At 47.2% G+C, this 23,939-nt stretch overlaps 1 protein-coding gene across 2 annotated transcripts in view; it reads left to right on the top strand.

The window, feature by feature from the left end:
• Positions 1 to 23,939, top strand: part of LOC110497940 (regulator of G-protein signaling 6) — a 65,840-nt gene that overhangs the window by 24,204 nt on the left and 17,697 nt on the right. For both annotated transcript variants that reach the window (XM_036954887.1, XM_036954886.1), the window contains exons 3-5: positions 21,766 to 21,865; positions 23,298 to 23,348; positions 23,453 to 23,559. In XM_036954887.1, coding sequence (XP_036810782.1) covers positions 21,766 to 21,865; positions 23,298 to 23,348; positions 23,453 to 23,559 — 258 coding nt within the window. The remainder of the gene's footprint in view (positions 1 to 21,765; positions 21,866 to 23,297; positions 23,349 to 23,452; positions 23,560 to 23,939) is intronic.

Genomic DNA, 23,939 nt, shown 5'->3' with positions numbered 1-23,939 from the left:
GACCTTGTGAAGATGCTGGAGGAAACATATACAAAAGTATTTATATCGACAGTAAAACGAGTTCTATATCGACATAACCTGAAAGGCCGCTCAACAAGGAAGAAGCCACTGCTCAAAAACCTCCAACTGCACATGGGGACAAAGATCGTACTTTTTGGAGAAATATCCTCTCGTCTGATGAAACAAAAATAGAAGTTTGGCCATATTGACCATCGTTATGTTTGGAGGAAAAAGGGGGAGGCTTGCAAGCCGAAGAACACCATCCCAACCGTGAAGCACGGGGGTGGCAGCATCATGTTGTGGGGGTGCTTTGCTGCAGGAGGGACTGGTGCACTTCGCAAAATAGATGGCATCATGAGGCAGGAAAATGGTGTGGATATATTGAAGCAACATCTCAAGACATCAGTCTGGAAGTTAAAGCTTGGTTGCAAATGTGTCTTCCAAATGGACAATAACCCCAAGCATATTTCCAAAGTTGTGGCAAAATGGCTTAGGGACAACAAAGTCAAGGTATTGGAGTGGCCATCACAAAGCCCTGACCTCAATCTCAACAAACATTTGTGGGCAGAACTGAAAAAGCGTGTGTGAGCAAGGAGGCCTACAAAACTGACTCAGTTACACCAGCTCTGTCAGGAGGAATGGACCAAAATTCACCCAACTTATTGTGGAAAGCTTGCAGAAGGCTACCCAAACGTTTTATCCAAGTTAAACAATTTAAAAGACACTGCATCGAAATAGTAATTGAGTGTCATGTATTGTCATGTTGTGTCTTTCTGTCCTTTCCTTTCACCCTGTCTCCCTCTGCTGGTCGTATTAGGTTACCTTTTCTCCCCCGCTTTCCCCCAGCTGTTCCTTGTCTCCTCTTGACTACCTCGTCACCCCTTCTCCCACCTGTTCCCCTTTTCCCTCTGATTAGTCCCCTATATCTCTCTCTGTTTTTGTTCCTGTCCTTGTCGGATTCTTGTTTGTTGTGTTTCATGCCTGAGCCAGACTATCGTCATGTTTGCTGTAACCTTGTCCTGTCCTGTCGGAATCTGCCGGTCTATCTGAGCCTAGCTATGTTTGGTTATTAAAGAAGCTCTGTTTAAGTTAGTTCGCTTTTGGGTCCTCATTCACTCCCCGTAACAGAAGAATCCGACCAGGAATGGACCCAGCGACTTCGGATCCTCTCCACTCAGCCGTCGAGATCCAGGGAGTGATGCTAGGCAGACACGAGCAGGAATTGTCTGCTGCTCGACATGCCGTTGAGACCCTGGCCACCCAAGTCTCCAACCTCACAGAACAGGTTCACCATCTCCGCCTCGATCCACCGGCCACTTCCAGGGCTTTTGAATCTCCGGAGCCCAGAATCAATAACCCGCCGTGTTACTCTGGGGAGCCCACTGAATGCCGCTCGTTCCTCACCCAGTGTGATATTGTGTTTTCTCTCCAGCCCAACACTTACTCCAGGAGCACTGCTCGTGTCGCCTACGTCATATCTCTCCTTATTGGACGGGCTCGTGAGTGGGGCACGGCAATCTGGGAGGCAAGGGCTGAGTGTACTAACCAGTATCAGGACTTTAAGGAGGAGATGATACGGGTTTTTGATCGATCTGTTTTTGGGGAGGAGGCTTCCAGGGCCCTGTCTTCCCTATGTCAAGGTAATCGATCCATAACAGACTACTCTATTGAGTTTCGCACTCTTGCTGCCTCCAGTGGCTGGAACGAGCCGGCTTTGCTCGCTCGTTTTCTGGAGGGTCTCCGCGCAGAGGTAAAGGATGAGATTCTCTCCCGGGAGGTCCCTTCCAGCGTGGATTCCCTGATTGAACTCGCTATTCGCATTGAGCGACGGGTTGATCTTCGTCACCGAGCTCGTGGAAAGGAGCTCGCGTTCTCCGTTGCCCCCCTCTCCGCATCACTACCATCTTCCTCTGCCGGCTCGGGAGCTGAGCCTATGCAGCTGGGAGGTATCCGCATCTCGACTAAGGAGAGGGAACGGAGAATCACCAACCGCCTCTGTCTCTATTGCGGTTCTGCTGGTCATTTTGTCACTTCATGTCCAGTAAAAGCCAGAGCTCATCAGTAAGCGGAGGGCTACTGGTGAGCGCTACTACTCCTGTCTCTCCTTCAAGATCCTGCACTACCTTGTCGGTCCATCTACGCTGGACCGGTTCGTCAGCTTCCTGCAGTGCCTTAATAGACTCTGGGGCGGAGGGCTGTTTTATGGACGAGACCTGGGCTCGGGAACATGACATTCCTCTCAGACAGTTAAGGGAGTCCACGGCCTTGTTCGCCCTGGATGGTAGTCCTCTCCCCAGGATTCAGCGTGAGACGCTACCTTTAACCCTCACTGTTTCTGGTAATCATAGCGAAACCATTTCTTTTTTGATTTTTCGTTCACCTTTTACACCTGTTGTTTTGGGCCATCCCTGGCTAGTTTGTCATAATCCTTCCATTAATTGGTCTAGTAATTCTATCCTCTCCTGGAACGTCTCTTGTCATGTGAAATGTTTAATGTCTGCTATCCCTCCTGTTTCCTCTGTCTCTTCTTCACAGGAGGAGCCTGGTGATTTGACAGGGGTGCCGGAGGAATATCACGATCTGCGCACGGTGTTCAGTCGGTCCAGGGCCACCTCTCTTCCTCCACACCGGTCGTATGATTGTAGTATTGATCTCCTTCCGGGAACCACTCCCCCCCGGGGTAGACTATACTCTCTGTCGGCTCCCGAACGTAAGGCTCTCGAGGATTATTTGTCTGTAGCTCTTGACGCCGGTACCATAGTCCCCTCCTCCTCTCCCGCCGGAGCGGGGGTTTTTTTTGTCAAGAAGAAGGACGGGTCTCTGCGCCCCTGCATAGACTATCGAGGGCTGAATGACATAACAGTTAAGAATCGTTATCCGCTTCCTCTTATGTCTTCAGCCTTCGAGATCCTGCAGGGAGCCAGGTTTTTCACTAAGTTGGACCTTCGTAACGCTTACCATCTCGTGCGCATCAGGGAGGGGGACGAGTGGAAGACGGCGTTTAACACTCCGTTAGGGCACTTTGAATACCGGGTTCTTCCTTTCGGCCTCGCTAACGCTCCAGCTGTCTTTCAGGCATTAGTCAATGATGTCCTGAGAGACATGCTGAACATCTTTGTTTTCGTTTACCTTGACGATATCCTGATTTTTTCACCGTCACTCCAGATTCATCTTCAGCACGTTCGACGTGTCCTCCAGCGCCTTTTAGAGAATTGTCTTTTTGTGAAGGCTGAGAAGTGCACTTTTCATGCCTCCTCCGTCACATTTCTCGGTTCTGTTATTTCCGCTGAAGGCATTAAGATGGATTCCGCTAAGGTCCAAGCTGTCATTGATTGGCCCGCCCCTAAGTCACGCGTCGAGCTGCAGCGCTTTCTCGGCTTCGCGAACTTCTATCGTCGTTTCATCCGTAATTTCGGTCAGGTGGCAGCTCCTCTCACAGCCCTTACTTCTGTCAAGACGTGCTTTAAGTGGTCCGTTTCCGCCCAGGGAGCTTTTGATCTCCTCAAGAATCGTTTTACATCCGCTCCTATCCTTGTTACACCTGACGTCTCTAGACAGTTCGTTGTCGAGGTTGACGCGTCAGAGGTGGGCGTGGGAGCCATTCTTTCTCAGCGCTCCCTCTCTGACGACAAGGTCCACCCATGCGCGTATTTTTCTCATCGCCTGTCCCCGTCGGAACGTAACTATGATGTGGGAAACCGCGAACTGCTCGCCATCCGGTTAGCCCTAGGCGAATGGCGACAGTGGTTGGAGGGGGCGACCGTTCCTTTTGTCGTTTGGACTGACCATAGGAACCTTGAGTACATCCGTTCTGCCAAACGACTTAATGCGCGTCAGGCGCGTTGGCCGCTGTTTTTCGCTCGTTTCGAGTTCGTGATTTCTTATCGTCCGGGCTCTAAGAACACCAAGCCTGATGCTTTGTCTCGTCTCTTCAGTTCTTCAGTAGCCTCCACTGACCCCGAGGGGATTCTCCCTGAGGGGCGTGTTGTCGGGTTGACTGTCTGGGGAATTGAGAGGCAGGTAAAGCAAGCGCTCACTCACACTCCGTCGCCGCGCGCTTGTCCTAGGAACCTTCTTTTCGTTCCCGTTCCTACTCGTCTGGCCGTTCTTCAGTGGGCTCACTCTGCCAAGTTAGCCGGCCACCCTGGCGTTCGGGGTACGCTTGCTTCCATTCGCCAGCGTTTTTGGTGGCCCACCCGGGAGCATGACACGCGTCGTTTCGTGGCTGCTTGTTCGGTCTGCGCGCAGACTAAGTCCGGTAACTCCCCTCCTGCCGGCCGTCTCAGGCCGCTTCCCATTCCCTCTCGACCGTGGTCTCACATCGCCTTAGATTTTGTCACCGGACTGCCTTCGTCAGCGGGGAAGACTGTTATTCTTACGGTTGTCGATAGGTTCTCTAAGGCGGCTCATTTCATTCCCCTTGCTAAGCTTCCTTCTGCTAAAGAGACGGCACAAATCATCATCGAGAATGTTTTCAGAATTCATGGCCTTCCGTCAGACGTCGTTTCGGACAGAGGTCCGCAATTCACGTCTCAATTTTGGAGGGAGTTTTGCCGTTTGATTGGGGCTTCCGTCAGTCTCTCTTCCGGCTTTCACCCCCAGTCTAACGGTCAAGCAGAACGGGCCAATCAGACTATTGGTCGCATCTTACGCAGTCTTTCTTTTCGCAACCCTGCGTCTTGGTCAGAACAGCTCCCCTGGGCAGAATACGCCCACAACTCGCTTCCTTCGTCTGCGACCGGGCTATCTCCTTTTCAGAGTAGCCTCGGGTACCAGCCTCCGCTGTTCTCATCTCAGTTCGCCGAGTCCAGCGTCCCCTCCGCTCAGGCTTTTGTCCAACGTTGCGAGCGCACCTGGAAGAGGGTCAGGTCTGCACTTTGCCGTTATAGGACGCAGACTGTGAGGGCTGCTAATAAGCGTAGAACTAAGAGTCCTAGATATTGTCGCGGTCAGAGAGTTTGGCTCTCCACTCAGAACCTTCCCCTTAAGACGGCTTCTCGCAAGTTGACCCCGCGGTTCATTGGTCCGTTCCGTATTTCTCGGGTCATTAATCCTGTCGCAGTTCGACTTCTTCTTCCGCGATACCTTCGTCGCGTCCACCCGGTCTTCCATGTCTCCTGTATTAAGCCCGTTCTTCGCGCCCCCGCTCGTCTTCCCCCCCCCCCCCCCCATCCTTGTCGAGGGCGCACCCATCTACAGGGTCCGCAGGATTTTGGACATGCGTCCTCGGGGCCGTGGTCACCAGTACCTCGTTGATTGGGAGGGGTACGGTCCTGAGGAGAGGAGTTGGGTTCCCTCTCGGGACGTGCTGGACCGTGCGCTGATCGAGGATTTCCTCCGTTGCCGCCAGGTTTCCTCCTCGAGTACGCCAGGAGGCGCTCGGTGAGTGGGGGGGTACTGTCATGTATTGTCATGTTGTGTCTTTCTGTCCTTTCCTTTCACCCTGTCTCCCTCTGCTGGTCGTATTAGGTTACCTTTTCTCCCCCGCTTTCCCCCAGCTGTTCCTTGTCTCCTCTTGACTACCTCGTCACCCCTTCTCCCACCTGTTCCCCTTTTCACTCTGATTAGTCCCCTATATCTCTCTCTGTTTTTGTTCCTGTCCTTGTCGGATTCTTGTTTGTTGTGTTTCATGCCTGAGCCAGACTATCGTCATGTTTGCTGTAACCTTGTCCTGTCCTGTCGGAATATGCCGGTCTATCTGAGCCTACCTATGTTTGGTTATTAAAGAAGCTCTGTTTAAGTTAGTTCGCTTTTGGGTCCTCATTCACTCCCCGTAACATTGAGTGTATGTAAACTTCTGACCCACTGGGAATGTGATGAAAGAAATATAAGCTGAGATAAATCATTCTCTATACTGTTATTCTGACATTTCACATTCTTAAAATAAAGTGGTGATCCTAACTGACCTAAAACAGGGAATTTTATGAGGATTAAATGTCAGGAATTGTAATTTTTTTTTTTTTTAAACGGAGTTTAAATGTATTTGGCTAAGCTGTATGTAAACTTCTGACTTCAACTGTATTATAACTATAATAAATCTTCCAAACAACATTGCTGATTTATTCCATCATTAGACCATCCCCCGATCACACAGACAGGCTACAGGGCTGTGTTACATGCTGCATGTAACAGATCCTATTATAAAACACTTGTTTTCACTCTCTGATTCAATCAAAGAGCCTCCATGGCATCAAATACCTCCAGGCTTATTTGTGGTTATTAAAAGGCCATTAGAGAATAATAATGGGGACAAGTGGCCCTGCAGGGAGATGAGGACACGGTGACAAAGGCCAGTGCCACTGACACCTTCCCCTCTGTCTGTCAGGAGAACGAGGAGCCAGCCATGCCCTGGGCCCCGGGGAGGGGACAGACACAACCTCATCTGAGGTGAGCAATGCTAGTGACTCTAGTGCCCTGTGGCTCGACATGATGAGGCTCCCCTTTCCTTGTCACGTGTTGCTGCTCAGCCTGTTCAATGTGGTTTGGTTATCAACCATACGAGTGTGCAGGAACAGGAACAAGTTTGTGAAAGTGGGTAGAATGTCACCTCGCAAGGAAATATGAGGTGGTAAAACATTGTTCTGAACTCATTATTGAATCCAGTGTTAGTGGGTTTTCTGAAAATAGTAGGTTGCTCCTTTCTCTCCCATTTACTGTAAAGCACATTCTGCACATTGGTACATTGGTCCTGATGTTCTCATGTTGCTCTCAGACAGCAGAGTGGGTTAGTAATAGCATCTATATGTCACTGAGGAAGCCAGTGGAAACTTCCCCAAGTGATGCACTGGTACGTCTCTTTGGCTCTCACAGAACAGGCATTTTCAATTTGTTTCCCTGTTGTCAGCGCAGCATCCTCTCCTCTTAAGAGCTTGTGAATGTTCTAGCAACATTCTGGAGGTTCAAACATAGGATACAGGTAACAGGCACAGTGCTGCATAGAGGAGGACTGTCACACTCTGGGAGAAGGGAACGGGACCCCATAAAATCTAACAAGGCAGCAGCCACGACAGATATTGCATGTGTGTTTCAAAGGTCAAGGCCCTTACCTCACTGATTGCCTGTTCCTGAAGATGGAAGATGGCATCATTTTGGGATGTGGCAAGTGTGTATTTTTCTATGACAGGGACTGCAATGATGCAGTGTTGTCAGATTGTGCATGGTTCTTTCTCATGAGAGTTGTTTAGTATCAATTAAGAACAGATGCCTTCATAGGTGACACAAGGAGAAAAAAAGAGAAAACCCTTTTAAATCAAGACGTTGGTAAAATTATTAGGATTCTATGGAGCATTTGGCAAACACACACACACACACACGCACACACACACACACATACACACACACACACACACACACACACACACACACACACACACACACACACACACACACACACACACACACACACACACACAAACATACACACACAGGCTAAATAAGCATATGTTGCTGGATGTGTGTGTGTGTGTGTGTGTGTGTGTGTGTGTGTGTGTGTGTGTGTGTGTGTGTGTGTGTGCTTGATGGAAAAGTGTTTTCTCATATGATCTTTATTTAATATTTGTCAAGAGCTACAGTTGTTTTGTTTTTTTTCCCTATTGTAAATGTCTTTCAAATTATTTCCTTTCTAACTTTCCTGTCTTTTTGGGTTCCAAAAACATCATAAGGATAGTAAAACAAGGGGGGAGTGGGGACATTTTGCCGGTCCCCAAAAGGAAAAAGGCTATTTTAGGCTTAGGGGTTAGGTTTAGGGCTAGGGTTACAATTAGGGTTAATTTAGAATTAGGGTTAGGGGTTTGGTTTAGGGCTAGGGTTAGGGTTAGGTTAAGGGTTAGGGTTAGGCTTAGAGTTAGGAAAAATAGGAATTTGAATGTGAATAAAACAATGTGGTCCCCACTTGGATAGTAAAACCAACTCGTGTGTGTTTTTGTATTTGAATTTTTATGGATCAGATGTCCAGAGAAGTAATCTCATCGTCCCTGAGCAGGAAACAAACTTAGTTCCATTTAAATACCCGTTGCTGTTATTTTAACCCTTTTGATACCAATCACCTGTTAGCATCCAATGAGCGTCAGGAATACATTAACAATAGATCTGGATGCAAAATGGTCATTATAACACTGATTACAACAAACATAAGAAAGGATTGTTAGGAGGAAGTCAGGCTGCCCCTGTTTTGTGTGTTAGTAGTAATGACATGCTAGCTAGAGGAAAGGCACAGCCAGGTTTGTCTCTGCTGTGAAGATACCTTCTGTACAGATGTAACTCATCAGTAGTCCTTTCAGTAATAAGGAGAGCGAGATCAAATTTGTGGAGTTCCATCTGTTCCAGCAAACCAAATCCTTCAAGGAGTCTGTCTAATAACTCTAATAATAAAAAATATTATTCTCTGTCCTTTGTTTGGCATGGCACCCTGCCTGTCCTCCCTGTCAAGACTGCCTCACCACTGTAGCCCACGGGACTCGCTTGTCCTGTCCTCCCTCCTGCACATAAGGTGGAGTGGATTCTGTAATGAAGGAACAGAATTCCTCCTTCTCTCACATAAGGAACAAGCCTGTGGGCTCATGTAGATGTGTAGGTGAGTCAGATCAAGGCCTAAACAAGCATCCCACTAAACTACCAATTTTTTATGTCACCATAACAACACAAATGCAGATTGTAGGAGACCCTGATGCACTTTCATGTCAGCGTTGCAAAGTCAAGAATGAATTGAACATCCTGTTTTTTTTTGCTTTACGTACATGCATGTTGTATTTTTATTTCTGCTAGAAATGAGAAATCAGACTTGGATTGGATATAAAGATGTTGAGCTACCACACAATGAAAATAACAACGGCCTATAACCAATAACCAAATCTGACTCAGCTGCTGTGAGTACTTTGTCTAGTAGCACCATTCATCTTTAACCTCTCAGCCACCCCAGATGGTTGTTGCTATTTATGTTGAACACATCACGTCAAAGCGTACTCATCCGAACAACCACGGCCTTCCATCACCCCTCCTCTCCCAGACAGTGCTAATAATGACAGAGAGTGGGCTTCAGCGACTGCAGCAGCTAAATGGTTATCAGTACGGCGGGGCTGTGATCATCTGATGCCCACACAGAGAATCTATCTGTGTGCATCTTCCCTTTCCTTCTCAAAATAGAACAGTTCTATCCGGGGTTCTCACTCAAGACAGGCACCCTGTTGTCAAACACTCTTGTTGTCTTATAGCACTTTCTCACATTTCAGTAGCTTGGCTTTACCTAACTAACTCTGTGTTGTTGTTTGTGTCGCACTGCTTTGCTTCATCTTGGCCAGGTCGCAGTTGTAAATGAGAACTTGTTCCCAACTGGCCTACCTGGTTAAATAAAGGTGAAATAAAAAATAAATAAAAAATGAATACCTCAGAAACAGAGGGAAAGAGTGCAGATGGATGCAACTTAGAAGTGAGACTGACTGTGATTTTAGCTCAGATGAAGGACACATCCACATGTTGAAGTGGTGAAATGTGAATAAAAAATGACTTCCTTGCAGTCATTTACAAATCTCTCTGACTGTCACCATGTTGCAAGTGGAATAACTTTTTAAAGTGCCTACCAGGCAAATCTGAAACACCCAGTACAGTCCCAGCAGGGCAACTCTTCCTCCAAGTGCAATATATTGCTGTTGATCTTTCAGACAGTTGTAGGGCTGCCACCAATCTCACTTCTAACTCATCTTTTGTATTTGATTGCGCAACATGCAAAAAGGGTTCACTATAGCGTTTCTTACCCAATTACCAAGCAGGGCTAAAGTCAGGGGACCTTATTAGACCACAGACCCTCTGGAGTCCTACTGGTGCTCAGGATGTAGATGGTGTGAGATTTGTTTGTTTGACCTAAGTGCCTCGAAGACTAGCTGTTGTTTTCAATAGATGTTGAACCCCAGTTTTGGTGAATGTTATGGGCTACTTGTTTCTATCCTGAAATTGCTAATGCTTTTCAAGGACATTCGTCATTGCAGATAATTGAAATTAGTCACTATCTATGGGCCACTTAGATTTAAAAGTGCACCATTCATTCTGACTGAGGGATTCAAATGTGTTTCTGTGTTGTCTGCACTCATGTCCTTAGCAACCCATTGAGTCTGTAAAAACAGATAATTGCATGGGAGGATCTTTTTCTGTCCCCCTTGTCTCACATTGAGAGAGGAATAACCTGGCGAGTCACTCAGGGAAGAGGACGGTCAAGGGCTTCTCTATATCTGGTCCATATGTTGTTGACAGAGTACATTCAAGCTCCAATATTTCCTATTTCCTGCTTCATCCTCTGCTTTCTACTGGCATTTATATTGTTTCTCTGTTTTTCAAAGGGACTACTGACTAGATTATCCCTCTCTACAGGCCTGATGGGAATTTGTAAACTGTGTATATCTGGCTCTCTTCCCATGCAGGGAAGTGTATTGTGTATTGTTGTATATTTCTTGTGTTTTTATTTTCTTATTTTTTAACTCTGCATTATTGGGAAACAGCTCATAATTAAGCATTTCACACTTGTTGTATTCGGCGCATGTGACTAATAACATTTTATTTTATTTGAGTTCATCAAACTCTTAATTGTTCTGTTCCCCTTCTCTCTATGCATGTTGCCATGGAAACTAGAGCCCATTGTAGACCCTCCCCTTATTTCCCATTCTTCCACTACACTCCTATATTAGTCTCTTTAACAAGAGAGCTCCAATTGTCCCAAGCAAGGAGCTCCATCTTTCCCAAATAGGGAGCTCTAACTGGCCCAAGCAGGGAGCTCCAACTGGCCCATGCAGAGAGCTCTAACTGGCCCATGCAGGGAGCTCTAACTGGCCCATGCAGGGAGCTCTAACTGGCCCAAGCAGGGAGCTCCAACTGGCCCATGCAGGGAGCTCCAACTGGACAATCAATGAGCTCCAACTGGCCCTAGCAGGGAGCTCCAACTGGACCAGCATGGAGCTCCAACTTGACAAGCAGGGAGATTCAACTAACCCAAGCAAGTAGCTCCGTCTTTCCCAAACAGGGAGATCCAACTGGCCCAAGCAGGGAGCTCTAACTGGCCCATGCAGGGAGCTCTAACTGGCCCAAGCAGGGAGCTCCAACTGGCCCATGCAGGGAGCTCTAACTGGCCTAAGGAGGGAGCTCCAACTGGACCATGCAGGGAGCTCTAAGTGGCCCATACAGGGAGCTCCAACTGGCCCACGCAGAGAGCTCCAACTGGCCCACGCAGGGAGCTCCAACTGGCCCATGCAGGGAGCTCTAACTGGCCCATGCAGGGAGCTCTAACTGGCCCATACAGGGAGCTCCAACTGGCCCACACAGGGAGCTCCAACTGGCCCATGCAGGGAGCTCCAACTGGACAATCAATGAGCTCCAACTGGCCCATGCAGGGAGCTCCAACTGGACAATCAATGAGCTCCAACTGGCCCTAGCAGGGAGCTCCAACTGGACCAGCATGGAGCTCCAACTTGACAAGCAGGGAGATTCAACTAACCCAAGCAAGTAGCTCCGTCTTTCCCAAACAGGGAGCTCCAACTGGCCCAAGCAGGGAGCTCTAACTGGCCCATGCAGGGAGCTCTAACTGGCCCAAGCAGGGAGCTCCAACTGGCCCATGCAGGGAGCTCTAACTGGCCTAAGGAGGGAGCTCCAACTGGACCATGCAGGGAGCTCTAAGTGGCCCATACAGGGAGCTCCAACTGGCCCACGCAGAGAGCTCCAACTGGCCCACGCAGGGAGCTCCAACTGGCCCATGCAGGGAGCTCCAACTGGCCTAAGCAGGGAGCTCCAACTTGACAAGCAGGGAGCTCCAACTGGACAAGCATGGAGCTCCAACTTGACAAGCAGGGAGCTCCAACTGGACAAGCATGGAGCTCCAACTTGACAAGCAGGGAACTCCAACTTGACAAGCAGGGAGCTCCAACTGGACAAGCATGGAGCTCCAACTTGACAAGCAGGGAGCTCCAACTTGACAAGCAGGGAGCTCCAACTGGCCTAAGCAGGGAGCTCCAACTGGACAAGCAGGGAGCTCCAACTTGACAAGCAGGGAGCTCCAACTTTACAAGCAGGGAGCTCCAACTGGTCAAGCAGGGAGTTCCAACTGGCCTAAGCAGGGAGATCCAACTGGACAAGCAGGGAGCTCCAACTGGCCTAAGCAGGCAACTCCCATTCCCATTAACACTTTGACCATGTTGGTCCTGGTTCTGAATCACACACACATTCACACTGGGGCTTTTCCTATGGATTTTAGGGACAGTGGGACAGCAGGCTGAACAGCCAATCAAGCTGCAGCTAATTAGGTCTTATTCAGAATGCTGCACCTCTGGGCAGTTTACCAGGGTGGGCTCAGAATGTTGTTTACCAGGGTGGGCTCAGAATGTTGTTTACCAGGGTGGGCTCAGAATGTTGTTTACCAGGGTGGGCTCAGAATGTTGTTTACCAGGGTGGGCTCAGAATGTTGTTTACCAGGGTGGGCTCAGAATGTTGAATGTCCGCTGAGGTTTTTAGAAGAAAGGTTCAAGGGGTCACAGTCCTAGCTGTGGAAACACGGCTGAGGGTTATTTTACGGAAGCCCTGTGCTACTCCCCCTCAAAGGAGTTATCCAATGTTACAGTGAAGGATCATTTCCTCCTGCTTTGTGTGCCAACCTACAGTTAAACAACCACAACCCAGACTCTCATCAGTACAATTTAACAAGGACATGGTAGAATATGGATTTTCACCTTCAGGAAGCATAAATCCCAACCAGGATTTGAGTGATTATGCTTTGTTTTCTCCACGCTCTCCAGTGATCAAGAGGATTTAATGAGCTATGTTGGTGGAGGAAAAGGGCTTCAGTGAGGTGTAAAACGATCTCCTTGGTAACAGGAACATACTGTCATTAAACACTGAAACATACACATACGAGAAATGTATCCTGTTGAGATATTCATAGGACTATTTCAAATACACATTCATTAATCAAATCAAATCAAACTTTATTTGTTTACAACAGGTGAAACCGTGAAATGCTTACAAGCCCTTAACCAACAGTGCAGTTCAAGAAGAGTTAAGAAAATATTTACCAAGTAGAGTAAAATACAAAGTAATAATAAAAAATAACACAATAAAAATAAGAATAACGAGGCTATATACAGGGGGCACCAGTACCGAGTCAGTGTGCGGGGGTATCGGTTAGTTGATGTAATTTGTACATGTAGGTAGGGATGAAGTGACTATGCATAGATAATAAACAGAGAGTAAGGGATGGGGGGGTCAATGTAAATTATCCGGTGGCGATTTTATTAATTGTTCAGCAATCTTATGGCTTGGGGGCAAAAGCTGTTGAGGAGCCTTTTGGTCCTAGACTTGACGCTCCAGTACCGCTTGCAGTGCGGTAGCAGAGAAAACAGTCCATAACTTGGGTGACTGGAGTCTCTGACATTTTTATGGGCTTTCCTCTGACACTGCCTATTGTATAGGTCCTGGATGGCAGGGAGCTTGGCCCCAGTGATGTACTTGGCCGTTCGACCTACCCTCTGTAGCGCCTTACGGTCAGATGCCAAGCAGTTGCCATACCAGGCAGTGATGCAACCGGTCAGGATGCTCCCGATGGTGCAGCTGTAGAACCTTTTGAGGATCTGGGGACCCATGCCAAATATTTTCAGTCTCCTGAGGGAAAAAGGTTTTGTCGTGCCCTCTTCACGTCTGTCTTGGTATGTTTGGACCATGAGATTATTAATCTCATATGTATACGTATATACTGTACTCTATATCATCTACTGCATCTTTATGTAATACATGTATCACTAGCCACTTTAAACTATGCCACTTTGTCTACATACTCATCTCATATGTATATACTGTACTCGATACCATCTACTGCATCTTGCCTATGCCGCTCTGTGCCATCACTCATTCATATATTTTTTTGTACGTATTCTTTATCCCTTTACACTTGTGTGTATAAGGTAGTAGTTTTGGAATTGTTAGTTAGATTACTCGTTGGTTATTACTGCATTGTCGGAACTAGAAGCACAAGCATTTCGCTACACTCGCATTAACATCTGCTAACCATGTGTATGTGACAAATAAATTTGATTTGATTTGATGATAGTTCATTGGTGATGTGGACACCAAGGAACTTGAAACTCTCAACCTGCTCCACTACAGATCCCCATCGATGTTAATAGGGGACCTGATTGGCCCGCCTTTTCCTGTAGTCCACGATCAGCCCTTTTGTCTTGCTCACATTGAGGGAGAGGTTGTTGTCCTGGCACTAAACTGCCAGTTCTCTAACCTCTTTCCTATAGGCCGTCTCATCGTTGTCGGTGATCAGGCCTACCACTGTTGTGTTGTCAGCAAATTTAATGATGGTGTTAGAGTTGTGTTTGCCCACACAGTCGTGGGTGAACAGGGAATACAGGAGGGGACTAAGTACACACCCCTGAGGGGCCCCAGTGTTAAGGTTCAGCATGGCAGGCATGTTGTTGCCTACTCTTACCACCTGGGGGCTGTCCGTCAGGATCCAGTTGCAGAGGGAAATGTTTAGCCCCAGAGTCCTTATCTTAGTGATGAGCTTTGTAGGCACTCTGGTGTTGGAAACTGAGCTGTAGTCAATGAACAGCATTCTCACGTAGGTGTTCCTTTTGTCCAGGTGAGAAAGGGCAGTGTGGAGTGCAATTGAGATTGCGTCATCTGTGGATATGTTGGGGCGGTATGCGAATTGTAGTGGGTCTAGGCTGTCCGGGAGGATGCTGTTGATGTGAGCCATGACCAGCCTTTCAAAGCACTTCATGGTAACCAACGTGAGTGCCACGGGGCAGTAATCATTTAGGCAGGTTACCTTCCTTGGGCACAGGGACTATGGTGGTCTGCTTGATACATGTAGGCATTACAGACTCAGTCAAAGAGAGGTTGAAAATGTCAGTGAAGACATGCTTTGAGTACACATCCTGGTAATCCATCTGGCCCAGAGGCTTTGTGAATGTTGACCTGTTTAAAGGTTTTGTTCACATCGGCTAATGAAAGCATTTCTGTTTTCAACCCATTATACATTGTTGATATATCAGCTGTATGTAGGTATTTGGCCTTTCCAGTCATTGCTGGTACTGCTGTAGCTGTCACAGTGTCTGTCCTTGGTGGAACGAATCCAGAAGAGGCTCCCTAACACCCGGCACCCCCTCATCATGACCAGGCCTGCAGCAGCCCCCCTCTGGTCCATAGAGGGTACAAGGAGACCCTCTCCACCAAAGCAGCTGTCATTCACACCTGCACCCCCAGAGAAGAGCAGCTAGAGCCAAGCTAGACATCAGCTTGCTATTCACACAGTGTGATGCCTGGCTGGTCCTAGGAATAAGGGGGGTGGTGGAGGGTTGGTTTATTTAATAATACTCACAGCCAAAAGTCAGTTGGATTTTTTGCCTAAAAGTCACATGCTCTATATACAGTTCATTGTGATGGCTTAGACTGTTGGAAAGCACAAACAATTCCAGCATATGAAGACATCCAGAGCAAGTCAGAAGAATGTATTGGGACCGGTGAACTCTCACTGCACTGAGTTTACACTTATCCGATACTCACTTTATGTTTCATATTGTTGGGCTCTGTTCATATGTTAATTGGGCAGTAAAGAGAATCTCATTCAGCAGAAAGTAAGTTAGAAAACAGTCTTGAAAAGTTATCAGATTGGCCATTATGACTTTCACAGCCATAAAGGTCTTTGAACAATGACCAATGTGTCTGTGGTGATGACGGCTGTTGAATCATTAATGCTCTCTTACACCCTTCTACATTTTTTATCAAGGTCTCATTTTGGGGGACTTTCTGCTTTTATTAGCTTATTATTAGCTTGTCTGGCACCATTTATGGATATAAGGTAGTTAGTATTAGTCACAGTTGGAGTACTGGTCTTATCCTGACCGGTATTTCAAAACATCCTGGTAAATGGACATGTATTTAATCTCATCTCCATTGATAGACACAGTTGAAGTCGGAAGTTTACATACACTTAGGTTGGAGTCATTAAAACATGTTTTTAAACCACTTCAGTAATTTCTTGTTAACAAACTACAATTTTGGCAAGTCGGTTAGGACATCTAGTTTGCGCATGACACAAGTCATTTTTCCAACAATTGTTAACGGACAGATTATTTCACTTATAATTCACTGTATCACAATTCCAGTGGGTCAGAAGTTTATATACACTAAGTTGACTGTGCCTTTAAACAGCTTTAGAAGCTTCTGTTAGGCTAATTGACATCATTCGAGTCAATTGGAGGTGTACCTGTAGATGTATTTCAAGACCTACCTTCAAACTCAGTGCCTCTTTGCTTGACATCATGAGAAAATCCAAAGAAATCAGCCAAGACCTCAGAAAAAAAGATGGCAGACCTCCACAAGTCTGGTTCATCCTTGGGATAGTACGCAAGTATAAACACCATGGGACCACGCAGCAGTCATACCACGCAGGAAGGACATGCGTTCTGTCTCCTAGAGATGAACGTACTTTGGTGCGAAAAGTGCAAATCAATCCCAGAACAACAGCAAAGGACCTTGTGAAGATGCTGGAGGAAACAGTTACAGAAGTATCTATATCCACAGTAAAATTAGTTCTATATTGACATAACCTGAAAGGCCACTCAGCAAGGAAGAAGCCACTGCTCCAAAATCTCCATAAAAAAGCCAGACTACGGTTTGCAACTGTACATGGGGACAAAGATCGTACTTTTGGAGAAATGTCCTCTGGTCTGGTCAAAAATAGAACTGTTGGGCCATATTGACCATCGTTATGTTTGGAGGAAACATCCGTAAACGTCCGACTTCAATTGTAGCTCCCAGTCATTGTTTTAACTGAAACCACTGTTTGAGGTAGAAACTACAGTTGGGAATCTAAGCCACACAGCATATACAGTACCATAAGTCCTGATAGTGTTTCTGTGTTGATAATAAGTTGAGCAGTCCACTGTAATGGCCTGCTAGGGAGCGTCACAGGGTGGCTGGCTGAGTAGCCACTGTCCTGACAGCAGCATGGGCCCTCAGTAACCTCACAGATAAGAGGAACGGATGACAATGGGCCCCAGCAGACACACACACACAGGCACACACACACATACCTCTTCCCCGATTGCCGTTAATAGAGCTCAGTGTGGCGGGGCAAAGTACTGTTATCGGCAGCTAGCAGGAATGTTCCGCTCTCAAAAGCCCTTCACACCAAGATGCAAATACCATTAGCTTCCACAGTGAAAAGATACTGCTGGTTTCTGTACCCCTGCTAAGTACTTCGTGCCCACTGTCATTATATAGGGAGATAATTTGTTATTTTCAAACCTGTTATGGAGTCCAAGGTCCAATATTAAACAAAAACAAAATAACCAAATCCTTTTACTGTTGTCGCTCTCGGGGTGTGTAGAGTGGCATTGTATTGCAGCGAATGGAGATAATTTCATAACTTATTCCCATTGTTTTGTCTCAAGGTTTGTACTCAGACACAGGAAGACAGTAAATCTGGTTGGACTGATAGTGCCGTTCTAAAAGATAAGAACGTAACTGTACTGTAAAATCCTTGTTTCTTCTCTCTGAAAATAGAGTTGATGTGGTGTAGTATCTTAGTGCTCTCTCTCTCTCTCTATCGTTCTCTCTTTCTCCCTCTCTTTCTCCAACTGCACAGTCTGTGTAAAGAGGCAGTCATTCGGTGAGAGAATTATAATTGTCTTGCCTCACTATTCCTTCTCTTCTCCACATTATCGGACTATTATTAATAAATCCATACGCATCTAAAATGTGTTGCTCAGGTATATTATATTCATGACTTGAGTGGCTGAGTCATCTATTTAATATTTAGCCAGTTCGATTGTGAGGCTTGCAGAAGAGTAAATATAGCAACTTATACTGTTTTCGTAACACTCCTTCTAGCCAGAGATGGACCTAGTGTCTTCTCAACACTACTTTTAGCCAGAGACGGACCTAGTGTCTTCTCAACACTCCTTCTAGCCAGAGACGGACCTAGTGTCTTCTCAACACTCCTTCTAGCCAGAGCCGGACCTAGTGTCTTCTCAACACTCCTTCTAGCCAGAGACGGACCCAGTGTCTTCTCAACACTACTTCTAGCCAGAGATGGACCTAGTGTCTTCTCAACACTCCTTCTAGCCAGAGACGGACCTAGTGTCTTCTCAACACTCCTTCTAGCCAGAGACGGACCTAGTGTCTTCTCAACACTACTTCTAGCCAGAGACGGACCTAGTGTCTTCTCAACACTACTTCTAGCCAGAGACGGACCTAGTGTCTTCTCAACACTACTTCTAGCCAGAGACGGACCTAGTGTCTTCTCAACACTACTTCTAGCCAGAGACGGGCCTAGTGTCTTCTCAACACTACTTCTAGCCAGAGACGGACCTAGTGTCTTCTCAACACTACTTCTAGCCAGAGACGGACCTAGTGTCTTCTCAACACTACTTCTAGCCAGAGACGGACCTAGTGTCTTCTCAACACTACTTCTAGCCAGAGACGGACCTAGTGTCTTCTCAACACTACTTCTAGCCAGAGACGGACCTAGTGTCTTCTCAACACTACTTCTAGCCAGAGACGGACCTAGTGTCTTCTCAACACTACTTCTAGCCAGAGACGGACCCAGTGTCTTCTCAACACTACTTCTAGCCAGAGACGGACCCAGTGTCTTCTCAACACTACTTCTAGCCAGAGACGGACCTAGTGTCTTCTCAACACTCCTTCTAGCCAGAGACGGACCTAGTGTCTTCTCAACACTACTTCTAGCCAGAGACGGCCCTAGTGTCTTCTCAACACTACTTCTAGCCAGAGACGGACCCAGTGTCTTCTCAACACTACTTCTAGCCAGAGACGGACCCAGTGTCTTCTCAACACTACTTCTAGCCAGAGACGGACCTAGTGTCTTCTCAACACTCCTTCTAGCCAGAGACGGACCTAGTGTCTTCTCAACACTACTTCTAGCCAGAGACGGACCTAGTGTCTTCTTAACACTACTTCTAGCCAGAGACGGACCTAGTGTCTTCTTAACACTACTTCTAGCCAGAGACGGACCTAGTGTCTTCTCAACACTACTTCTAGCCAGAGACGGACCTAGTGTCTTCTCAACACTACTTCTAGCCAGAGACGGACCTAGTGTCTTCTCAACACTACTTCTAGCCAGAGACGGACCTAGTGTCTTCTCAACACTACTTCTAGCCAGAGACGGACCTAGTGTCTTCTCAACACTACTTCTAGCCAAAGACGGACCTAGTGTCTTCTCAACACTACTTCTAGCCAGAGACGGACCTAGTGTCTTCTCAACACTACTTCTAGCCAGAGACGGACCTAGTGTCTTCTCAACACTACTTCTAGCCAGAGACGGACCTAGTGTCTTCTCAACACTACTTCTAGCCAGAGACGGACCCAGTGTCTTCTCAACACTACTTCTAGCCAGAGACGGACCCAGTGTCTTCTCAACACTACTTCTAGCCAGAGATGGACCTAGTGTCTTCTCAACACTCCTTCTAGCCAGAGACGGACCTAGTGTCTTCTCAACACTACTTCTAGCCAGAGACGGCCCTAGTGTCTTCTCAACACTACTTCTAGCCAGAGACGGACCCAGTGTCTTCTCAACACTACTTCTAGCCAGAGACAGACCCAGTGTCTTCTCAACACTACTTCTAGCCAGAGACGGACCTAGTGTCTTCTCAACACTACTTCTAGCCAGAGACGGACCTAGTGTCTTCTCAACACTACTTCTAGCCAGAGACGGACCTAGTGTCTTCTCAACACTCCTTCTAGCCAGAGACGGACCTAGTGTCTTCTCAACACTACTTCTAGCCAGAGACGGACCTAGTGTCTTCTCAACACTACTTCTAGCCAGAGACGGACCTAGTGTCTTCTCAACACTACTTCTAGCCAGAGACGGACCTAGTGTCTTCTCAACACTACTTCTAGCCAGAGACGGACCTAGTGTCTTCTCAACACTACTTCTAGCCAGAGACGGACCTAGTGTCTTCTCAACACTACTTCTAGCCAGAGACGGACTTAGTGTCTTCTCAACACTACTTCTAGCCAGAGACGGACCTAGTGTCTTCTCAACACTACTTCTAGCCAGAGACGGACCCAGTGTCTTCTCAACACTACTTCTAGCCAGAGACGGACCCAGTGTCTTCTCAACACTACTTCTAGCCAGAGACGGACCTAGTGTCTTCTCAACACTCCTTCTAGCCAGAGACGGACCTAGTGTCTTCTCAACACTACTTCTAGCCAGAGACGGCCCTAGTGTCTTCTCAACACTACTTCTAGCCAGAGACGGACCCAGTGTCTTCTCAACACTACTTCTAGCCAGAGACGGACCCAGTGTCTTCTCAACACTACTTCTAGCCAGAGACGGACCTAGTGTCTTCTCAACACTCCTTCTAGCCAGAGACGGACCTAGTGTCTTCTCAACACTACTTCTAGCCAGAGACGGACCTAGTGTCTTCTTAACACTACTTCTAGCCAGAGACGGACCTAGTGTCTTCTCAACACTACTTCTAGCCAGAGACGGACCTAGTGTCTTCTCAACACTACTTCTAGCCAGAGACGGACCTAGTGTCTTCTCAACACTACTTCTAGCCAGAGACGGACCTAGTGTCTTCGCAACACTACTTCTAGCCAGAGACGGACCTAGTGTCTTCTCAACACTACTTCTAGCCAGAGACGGACCTAGTGTCTTCTCAACACTACTTCTAGCCAGAGACGGACCTAGTGTCTTCTCAACACTACTTCTAGCCAGAGACGGACCTGCTAATGGGTCTACTGAATTATGCTTGTTGCTCTCATCAGGCCATCAGACCAGAGACACAATGATTGTAGGGGCTGGTTGTTGAAATAGTGACCAATGTTTGTACTTGTTGCGACACCAACCATTCTTATTTATACTGTCCTTGGCCTGTTAGTTGGGATTGGCCAGAATACTGCACATCTCTATGGTTGTCGTTGTGAGGGCAGAGATACACAGTACTGAGGCATGCCGTGCAACTGCAACCTGCTGCAACCACTTAGGAGAGGAGGCAGTTGGCCCTTGGTGCGCTCGCTAAGAGATGAATTTCTGAGGCTAAGGAGGCTGCTGGAACATGCAAATGTGTCTGTTTGAATGATGGATGAGAGGAGAGAGAGAGAAGGGGGTCAGGAACATGCTGGAATGGCAGTGGCACACAACAGAGAATTGCTTGACTTTATCACTGTCCCCTATAGGGCTCTATACAAATGGCTGATAAAGAGCGTTTTCTGATTGTTGCTGAATATTGATGGTAATAGAACGAGTCGATCCATGCCATCTCCCATTTAACAGTACAGATAAATACAGATGACCTTTCTGAGATGGTGAAGCTAAAGGAGCAGCCAAATCAAATCAGCTTTGCACACAATCAGGCCTTTGAATTCATCCAAGCATAATCGTCTTTGTTACAGTCAGTCAGTATGTGGGTGTGTGTGTGTGTGTCTGAGTCTTGAGCTGCGAGCACGGTGCAGCCGTGCCTAATTTTAGGCTGCTGTTGTGTGATGTGGCGGGGTGCTTGCTGCCTGCAAGGCGTTTGAGGTGTGATGTTTATCTTAACCTCTGGGGAATCGCTCTGACAGCCATCTTCAATGGGCCTAGTCTCCCCATTAGTGGGCCTTGTTACCGTGGGAATTGTGGGGCTGGATAAACAGACCCTAGATTTCCACATTAAAATTGGATTGTTATATGAAAATGAACCATTTTAATGGAGAGACTGTGGATGGTTTGGTTTGTGTTCTAACCCTGATCACTTTTGTTGTGTCTCCTCTCCCCGTTAGATTGAAGATGTCATTATGCGGCTACAGGATGAGAAGGCAGGAGGAGTGGCTATCCGAACTGTCAAGAGCTTCCTGTCCAAGATCCCCAGTGTGGTATCAGGTGACCAGCTGTGTGTGTGTGTGTGTGTGCGTGTGTGTGTGTGCGTGTGTGTGTGTGTGTGTGTGTGTGTGTGCGTGCGTGCGTGCGTGCGTTCTTGCGTGCGTGCGTGCGTGTGTGTCTGTTGTCTCATACAATAAGAGAAAGCAGAGAGAGCAGACAGAGAGTCAGAATCATTAAAGCAAATATGACCTTTCAGGCTCATTTGACTTGCTGCCTCTGCAGAGGGGGACAGATGAGGCCGTCTGGCACTGACATTGTAGAGAGTGGCTGGTTGTGTGTTTTATGACATGGTTTTAGGGGGCAGTGTGAGTGAGTAAGACTGTTCTGGCTGGTGTGTGTATGTGTGTGTGTGAGTCAACAGAGTCAACAGTAGCCATGGGGCTGGGGAATAGGAGAGGAGGGGGGGGGGGGATCCCAGTAACGTTGCTCTGAGTGTGACTTACCCTCTCACGTCTCTTTAGGCCTGCTGGGCTCACGCTTCACTCTCCCAGTCTCACTCCTTCTCACATTATGCCAAATATGTTGCTGTCCAGGAGAGAAAAGATGGTTACCTGGTTTCAAATCAAATCAAATTGTATTTGTCACATGTCGAATGCTTACTTACAAGCCCTTAACCAATAATGCATTTCAAGAAATAGAGTTAATAAAATATTTAGTAAACAAAATTAAAAACAGAGGTAATTTGTACATGTTGGTATGGGTAAAGTGACTATGCATAGATAATAAACAGCGAGTAGCAGCAGTGAAAGAAAAAGGGGGGGGTGGCCTTTTGATTAATTGTTCAGCAGTCTTTTTGCTTGGGGGTGACGCTGTTAAAGAGCCTTTTGGACCTAGACTTGGCGCTCGGGTACCACTTGCCGTGCAGTAGCAGGGGGGCCGACGGAGGGGGGGTTGTGCTTGGCCATGCAGTCGTGGGTGAACAGGGAGTACAGGAGGGGACTAAGCATGCACCCCTGAGGGGCCCCGGTGTTGAGGATCAGCGTGGCAGATGTGTTGTTGCCTACCCTTACCACCTGGGGGAGACCCGTCAGGAAGTACAGGATCCAGTTGCAGAGGGAGGTGTTTAGTCACAGAGTCCTTAGCTTAGTGATGAGCTTTGTGGTGCAGTATGGTGTTGAACGCTGAGCTGTAGTCAATGAATAGCATTCTCACTTAGGTGTTCCTTTTGTCCAGATGGGAAAGGGTAGTGTGGTTTCCTGCCTATTGTTAGACCAAGATCACATTGTTCCATTTGGATTGTTCATGCAAACACATACTCAGCTGTGCCACATTCAGCCTCAGCCAAGGGCATTGTAGCTGTGCTGTAAGCTAAAAGTAATAGATTGTTGAGGGGAGACCTGTTAACTATTGCAGCTGTTGTGTAGAGGCTTTCTGTGTGTGTACAATGCCATTTCATTGTCCCTATCAACCATTCTTCTGCTTTGAATACCAGGAGCAGACATTGTGCAGTGGCTGATGAAAAACCTCTCCATTGAGGACTCAGGTATGTCTGCTATGTACATAGCCAGCGTGACTGGGATTGACCCCTGATGTCAGTCTCTACTCAAGCCATTTTTCTCTACTCAGCGTTAGTCTTCTTTCCTGTAGCTGAAGCCATTCATTTAGGGAGCCTGATCGCTGCCCTTGGCTACCTCTTCCCCATCTCCGACCACGTCCTCACTCTCAAAGATGATGGGACCCTGTACCGCTTCCAGGTAAGCTACCATGGTAACTTCAGGCACCAGTAGACGTACCTCCTTCCACTCTTAGAAAAAAAGGGTTAAAAAAGGGTTCTTCGGCTGTCCCCCATAGAGAAACGTTTTCTTTCTTATTTTCTACATGGAACCTAAAGGATTCTTCAAGGGGTTTTATGTGGGGACAGCTGAATAACCCCTTTCTAGATAGCACCTTTTGTTCTAAGAGTGTAGTGGTCCCAAACTGGATTTACTGTCCACACCACCATCCATAACTTGAGTTATGACCATAAATTATCCTGTGCACTGTCTAGAACAGTAGCCTCAATACCTTGTGGCTGGTCACTTTACGCTCTAAAGCAGAGAAAACCAGGGGAGAGTGTTCTAACAGAGCAACTGAA

The sequence above is a fragment of the Oncorhynchus mykiss genome, chromosome 19 (assembly GCF_013265735.2).
Source record: "Oncorhynchus mykiss isolate Arlee chromosome 19, USDA_OmykA_1.1, whole genome shotgun sequence".
Taxonomy (NCBI): Eukaryota; Metazoa; Chordata; class Actinopteri; order Salmoniformes; family Salmonidae; genus Oncorhynchus; species Oncorhynchus mykiss.
The sequence above is the reverse complement of the archived record's forward strand: the minus strand, read 5'-3'. Positions and strand labels throughout refer to the sequence as shown.